Here is a 7533-nt window from a genome sequence, read left to right on the forward strand (position 1 = left end):
ACTCAGTGACTGAGCTATTAAGGCCAACGTTTGCACACTGACTTTTGGCCCACCCTGTATTAATTATGATAATAATATCATCACATCATACTTACAAACCCCACAGCTTTATAATACCCGATCTCAGATGTACCCCGTCACACTGGTCCGACAATGCTCCACCTACAGACCCACTCTCCCACCAGAGCAAGTGTTCCAACATGCTCTCAGATCTCCGGACCCACTTCAACTACCTCTTCCCCACCCTACTCTCTCAGACACCTACCAAGTGTAAACCTCGGAGCAAGAGCCTCAGTAGGATATTTACTACTCCTAAATTTGTTAAGAACTTGAATAGGTGGGTTTGAGACTTGTTGAGATGAGCTTTTCAACATATTACGTAATCAGCTGAGGGGGGGGGGGGGGTTTTCCAAATGATTACGCTAGTGTAATTTTGACAAAATAACTATGTGTAAAACTGATTACGGAGGGGGGAGGGGGTAAAAATCTTCCAAAAAAAATGATTACGTAATATGTGAACGACCCCTTAGTCGGATTCATTTATTGCTTTAGTTTGTTTAATGGTTGGTCAATATATTGCCTGAATCAAGTAATAAATTGTGAAAGAAGTATTTTTGTATTAACATTTCCATTAATTTCAGATCTCTGTACCTATCAGTCGTGCACTGCACTCAGAATGGAAAAGTATTGTTGACAGACTTTGATAAACTACCCACCATCGAGGTAACTTTAAAACAAAAGGTCTTCGTTGTCCACACTTGAGCAGATTAGTCATCAGTGCAATAATGCTATTGATGAAGATATTTAAAGATCGTTTTGATCTTCTGCCGATTTTGCCCCATTTCCATGCCATATTTCCCAATTCTGAATTATCTAAAAATATCTTTTCCCAGGTAGAGGATCTAGTGACAGCACCATCCGCTGAAACGGAACTATTGTGGCTGTTCAAACATGCCCTGGCAGGTTGGCCTTCAACCCGGGAGCTGAGAGAAGAACTGACTCCACACGAGGGGGTCGGGGGTATAGGGCTCAGATACAAACTACTCTCTGCTGCTATATATCTTCAGGTACTATTAAGTTTCAATTCAGATTATATCATTATACACTAGATTTTCTCCTTCTACTAGTATTATCGTCACTGATCCTAAGATTAAGATTCAATATTAATTGATGATCTGTCTTAATTCTAATAAGGCAATTATTTCAGGATTGTTTAAGTTCTAATGACTTGGGTATACCTTACTATCGACTTGTAAAGAAAAACGGCCAGCTCCTGATTCTACTGATCAAGACTGTTGATCCGTCCACTCCGCCATTTGGTGGCATCCACTTTAGGAACTTATCCACCTTGACTTCCGGGATTGTTCAACCTAAAGATGCCTTCGACATAGCACACCTTAACGCCTCAGACCTCCAGACAGTTTACGAGCAATTCGAACAACCACCTACTCCAGGACTATTCGTAGGACTCCTCCTTTTCAAGATGAAAGGAGAAGAGCTGGAGATAGTGGTGGACAAGTCATGTCCTCTGCTGCCACCACTGGAGTATGTCAGAGAGGTGGGTCACGTGACTATGGAAGAGTGGGACTGTCTCCGGAGGGCGCAACTCGGGGGTGCTGGCAACAGCGTACTCTGTAAACAGGTATCTGCTGCAGCTTGTGCTTTGCTCTCCCGGGTCCATGACACCGAATCAGATATTGACAATTATGCTATCTTCACAAAAACTATCATCGAAATCGGGGGTACTTCAGTTATCTTGATAATCCCGCCCCAAGTTGTAGCTCCCCTCGGGTATGATGGAGATATTGACGGCACAATATCCGTCCCTCTCCAGAACTATGAGATCTTCCTGAACCGAGTCTGTCGGGGTGATCTGACCAGATCAATGCTGCACGTGACAACTCACATGAACACGTGTCACGCCATCCTCGTCCAGATGATCAGACAGACAATCAGCACTGACCAATCAGAACAACTCAGACTTTGCCAGGACAAGTTTAAGAAAATGCACGAGGAGATGTGTGGGGTTTGGTCCGAGTATTGCAGTTTCTCTAAAGTCCTGAGCGAGTGTATGAAGGAGGGGGACCAGTGTGTCAGGAGTATATCTGATCTCCTCCGCTACGCTCCCAACTCCCCTGCTACCTCCATCAGCGACACCCTGACCTCCGGAGCAGACGGACAAACTCACAAACAATCAGGTGTTGTGCGGATATACTCTTCAGACGAGGTGCCGGTGATATCACCCTGTATAAAGCTCCACATCACCCACACCACCACATCACGTGACGTCATCAATAGTGTGATCAGGAAGTTGAGACGTCAGGGAGCTGCCGGACAACTAGCCCTGGAGGACTGTGACCTGACTAAGTTGAGTCTGGTGGCGTGTGTCAGTAATGTTAAGCATCATATTCCGGACACCGTTCAAATACTTCAGCTTGGGCAGCCTTGGATCAATGCCAAGTTTCACATCAGATATATTGACTGAAGTGAGATCAAGTCGTTGAGACCAATTTTATTCAGTAATATTGAGATAATAATGTTTTTAACGTGTTTTATTGAACATTTTCGAGCTGATGAATTAAAGAAAGTTTTACAATTACATAAAAGTTTTGATAAGACTATTGTGGCATTTATTCCCATTTTAAATGATTTAGTTTGTTGTTTATAGATGACGTTATTCTTAATTTGTAAAGAGCTGAGCTAAGTATAACTTGCACTGATAACGTAAGCATTGCAGTTAATAAGTCCAGTTGGGATTAATTTTAAATGACCAAATTCATAATTAAAAAACCACCTGTTTAGTTATAGCACGGTACATTTCACCCTAACCACCGTCAACTAAATATGAAACGCCATAAAATATGATCTATCAGCCCATTATCACGTATATTGTATATGTATGTATTTTGTATCGGTAAATTTATTGATAATAAGGCATAGGTTCCCCCAAACATCACCCTTTTTGGAAGGTGTGGGAATTTTGTAATATAAAACTAGTATTGAACTGTATCAAAGACTGTCATTTATATGAATTTATTCAGTGAACTAATTTCTTCATGCAGTATGTTTCTTTACAGCATTTTTTTACGATAAGCATGCATTATGAATTGTGACTTCTTTAAATGTTCAATCAAACATGTCCATAGTGTTAGTAAAAATAACACTAATAAGCACACTGCGTTACAAGAAAAGTCCTGGTCAGATCAGTGATTGATGATGGAGCAGTAGGGGTTCGTCTCTGTGCAGTTGAGTCACTTGCCACGGTCCGAATGTTTCGTACTTCTTCCCAATATCCGTTTCCAGACCCGACAGAGACTTTGATATGTTGGCATGAAACCTGTGGGAATGCTGTTTATTGACTTATTAGTCCTTGTCTAAGAGATGGTTCACATATTAGGTAAGCCTAGACCACTCCCCATTCCGTAAGCCACTTTACGTATAGTTATTGTTTATTAATTACGCTCGTGAGCTTTTCCAATCCTCCTCCCCTTTGGTCTAGCATACGTATTTTGTGAACGATCCCGAAATAGTTTTGGTGTCTTAGTTAGCTAGGACGGTAACACTACAGCTGTAGTAAATAAATAATCTCCCAGTCTCAAACCTACTGTAAAACTGCACATTCAAGAAGTTCCAACTGAGGTTGACTAATAACTCACGATGGATTGAAGAAGAAGGGTGTGGAATATCTGTCTGCCTTGATATCAACAACTCGGTGTCGCAGAGGGGGCATCTTCTTATCACACAGTTCTTCTATCAGACTGCCTGACATCATGAGCAAACTCCCCATTACTGAGGGTACCTCGTACCAGCTGTCCTTGTACAGTGCCTGAATTTGATCTTGGTTTATTGCAAGTTATCTTATCGTTCCACCTCATAACCTTTTTTATCGAAAATTTTCCAGAAATCCATACCCCAGAATTAAGGAATAGGGACAGTACCTGGAGACAATAGGGACAATAGGGACATTACCTGGAGACCTCCATTAGAGTAAGTAGCGAGTAGGGTGATAGTGGTGTCAATATGCGAGGGTATTGAGAGGTCCTGTCCATCCTCTGAGACCATGCTGTACCCACTATCTGTCTTGTATATGCTAATGTTATCCCTGTATAGCAGTGTCATTGTCAGCATTATAGAGTGAGACTCCGGCTGTACTAGGTTCAATGATCATTCAAACATCATGTCAAATATTGTCAAAATTGAAGAGAATTAAGGCTAATTGAAGGCTAATTGAAGGCTAATTAAACAACAATAGACAATGTATGACTTCTACAGAGAAATAATAATATAACTGTTGTTGTTTATCAGTTTTATAGTTGATGTTATTAGAACATTCACAGCAACAGACTTACTTGGCTTTCCTTTCGGTGTATTTCTTGAGATAAAAACTGGAGAACTCTGCCTCTTTGAACTTCTCGACAAATTCAGAATATTCCAACGCCCCTGCTATTTCCTCAACCAACTTCCGAGCCAGTTTCAAACGGAGTTGGAAACCGTTGCTTAGCAATGGTTTGAAGTTGCGGCTACCTGGAAAGTCATTTTCTGCCGGCCACACGTTAGGCTCCCTAAGAGGAATGACTTTGTGAATCGAATATGTTGTTGTACTAGTAAAATAGAGATTTTCCATATTTTTGAAGTAGAAAGTAATGTGAATTTTAATTGAGAATGAAATGATGTTTGGCTGTACCTGGAGATGTATTCTGCAATACAGGACACATCACTTTTCTTAACATTTCTTTTCTCGTACTGCCCTATGTTGTACACCTCCTCAATGGGCTGCCCTTCCTCGTTCTTTGTAAACCCATAACCTGAGAAAAAGAAAAACTTAACTTTGCCAATATTACATTTTTATACACGTTAGGAAGCTCACATAGAATTAAATCTCCCCGTTGTTTAATTAAAGAATACATTTAAATTCTAAGTACCTCTGAGTATGTTTGCATTGTTGGGATTGTTCTTGATGGACGCATATTTCTCTTTGGTATCTTGGGATTGACTGAAAAATTGTTTCATGACGTCCAGCTCAGCTTGGGGATCAAAGTTTGGTATGTTCACGATGTAGAAGAAGCTGTAGTCTTTCATGGCTTGGATTATTTCCTCCCTGGCTCCTCCATTCATGATATCATTGTAATCTATTTTGGGCGTTTCGGCAAGAGGGTTGGACTGATTCTCGACCACCATTCTCTGTTGATTAGCTGAAATCATAGCGAACGGATGCTGTTATAAAAATGAATAACTCTAATCAAATCATAATAATGTCATTGTATATTTGTTATAATCCTTTAAATGTTATTGAGAAAATTAGGACATTCATCGCGTACCATGTAAATTATTACCAAATGCCATCGAAGTTGAATTTCAATATAAAAAGATAACAAAAATTACACTATAAAAGCTTGAACAGAGGTCAAGATAACCGAATCATCTACGATCGCAACGAATATGAAATTGTTAAATTAAAAGGAAAAGCTACTAAAAGTAAAAGTAAAAAATAATGAGTGCAACCCTGACACTCGTCACTCAGCTGGGGTTTAAGTTTACTTTGACAAATGGGTACTTACTACTTAGTCTGTGAAGCTACTGACTAATTATACTATACACTTTAACTACAAGGTTAACAATATAACGAATATATAGATACCAGGACCACTACCAGGCAAGCCATCTTGTATAATAGTTGTAATTGTATTGTATGGCGAGTAGCTTAGCAATGTACCGCCGCGCGCCGTATCGGCACATATAATATCCAGGAAATAGCTGTGAGCTGATGCTTAAAATTGCACTTACAATTGGCGTAGTATTTAATTAATTATGTTGTACGTTAGATTAGACATAACTGGCTCATATATTATTGTTAATTTCAAATTATAAAGCCACGGTCAAATAATTAAGATAAATTACGCTAATAATATTAATTAATGGGGCCGGATTTATCTTCTTAAAGCCAAAGGTACGTAAAGTAAGTGTAACGGTGCACCACTAATAACAGTTTATTACGCTCTAAAATCAATAATTGGTTACGTAAAGACTCGTTAACCACATTTAAAATAGTCGTGTATAACTTGTTTTCACTTTTAGTGAGCAATTTTAGATCGCAATTTGCAACTTTGCGAAACTTGAAACTTGATTAAATTGCTATTTAATCCTATAGTTATATCATATATGATCTGCACGGTAAGTGCCAGAAGTCGATTAAATTTAAAGAGTAAAGACCTATGTCCTATACAATTACAGTTACAGTTACACCGTCGACTGTCGAGTATTTAGAAGATTCCATCGCAGGGTGCACATGCAGGACGCTGTGACTGAAAAATTAAATTTTGCTAACGTTAGTCGTCAAGTAAAAGTAACCAATAACGTATTTAGCAACTTTCCGCCTTTAAAAAGCTTTAATAAAGCTCGCAAAATTTGAGCCACCAAATTTCCTGGATAAAGATGTTGAACTAAATTTTTTAATATTTATTCTATTCCCTTGTTTTTCTTATAATTGAATAAATGAAAACGCAAATTCAACACGTTACCCAAATTTACATAAGTTATGTCCCGGATAATGATATTGATATTACTAATTACTTATCATAGCTAAATTTTACTTGTGAATGCGATGCTGTAAATGCTAAATTATCGACTTGATTGCTGAATTATAACTTATTATCATTGACGTTGCTCCCCTGCCAGCCATTTTAAAGAAATTATAAACGGTATCGATCGATTTAAGAAACAATAATTGTGCTGTCTAACCAGCCTTCGAGAAAGAGTGGCGACTAATTAACCAGGCTTAAAGTTAACGCATATCATTAAATTGTCCTTACTTTAACTGTTTATTATACAACCTCCCGTGATAAACGAACTCATTATCGGTCCGATTTTTCATTATCTTTTGATTGTTTCTGCCGAATAAAACTTCAAGGAATAAACTTGGTTAGACACAACCACTTCACACTTTACACTTCATATTATGACTATTAGTATTATATCAACTAGAGGGACCCCTCTGGAGACAGCTGCAGTTCGTATAACAGTTGATATTTTTAATGGATATTGAAGATTCTCATAGAAGAATATAATATTAACTAGTGTAACCCGGCCTACGGCCGGGATTTCACTGCCGCAGTTAAAAAGGGTAGGAGTAATTACCCGCTGAGTCAAAACCCGGATTAGACGAGCAATTCTATTCGGAGTGCCCTCACGTATCCAATAGTATGCTTAAAAGATAGTAATTCTTAATCAATAATCAATAGAAATTAACCCTTAACACCATGCACCACACCAGCCTAGATCATATTTGTGAACATGCATTACATTGTCGTATGAAAGTATGAACTCTCTCTACAGTCCAAACAGACCGTTTGAGCACTCCCTCCCCTAATAAGTTTATAGTATTATATGACCATGTAATATATACGCCATGTAATATATACGCTACACAATATTATGCAGAGAGAGAGAGAGAGCTAGCCCCGTAACTCTTGCCGTTCTTCTCAAGCCATTTTATGCAACATATTTTGTGGTACAAAACCATCAATTAAACCACTT

The 7533-nt window shown here is 38.7% G+C and overlaps 2 protein-coding genes across 4 annotated transcripts in view; one reads left to right on the top strand and one right to left on the bottom strand.

Annotated features, from left to right (window-relative positions):
* LOC134817117 (ankyrin repeat and fibronectin type-III domain-containing protein 1-like) overlaps positions 1 to 2666 on the top strand; it is a 28343-nt gene extending 25677 nt beyond the window's left edge. For all 3 annotated transcript variants that reach the window (XM_063826226.1, XM_063826225.1, XM_063826224.1), the window contains 4 exons: positions 128 to 337; positions 642 to 723; positions 894 to 1067; positions 1208 to 2666. In XM_063826226.1, the coding sequence (XP_063682296.1) occupies positions 128 to 337; positions 642 to 723; positions 894 to 1067; positions 1208 to 2485 (1744 nt within the window). In that variant the 3' untranslated portion in view covers positions 2486 to 2666. The remainder of the gene's footprint in view (positions 1 to 127; positions 338 to 641; positions 724 to 893; positions 1068 to 1207) is intronic.
* A 56-nt stretch (positions 2667 to 2722) lies between these two features.
* LOC134817118 (uncharacterized) lies at positions 2723 to 5196 on the bottom strand. Its single transcript, XM_063826228.1, has 6 exons — positions 4923 to 5196; positions 4685 to 4805; positions 4350 to 4562; positions 3970 to 4102; positions 3657 to 3826; positions 2723 to 3337 (listed from the first exon to the last, which is right to left on the bottom strand). The coding sequence occupies exons 1-6, from the start codon at positions 5176 to 5178 to the stop codon at positions 3199 to 3201; spliced, it is 1032 nt and encodes a 343-aa protein (XP_063682298.1). The 5' UTR covers positions 5179 to 5196; the 3' UTR covers positions 2723 to 3198.
* Positions 5197 to 7533: the final 2337 nt, after the last annotated feature.

The sequence above is a fragment of the Bolinopsis microptera genome, chromosome 6, assembly GCF_026151205.1.
Source record: "Bolinopsis microptera isolate Bmic1 chromosome 6, MBARI_Bmic_1.0, whole genome shotgun sequence".
NCBI lineage: Eukaryota > Metazoa > Ctenophora > Tentaculata > Lobata > Bolinopsidae > Bolinopsis > Bolinopsis microptera.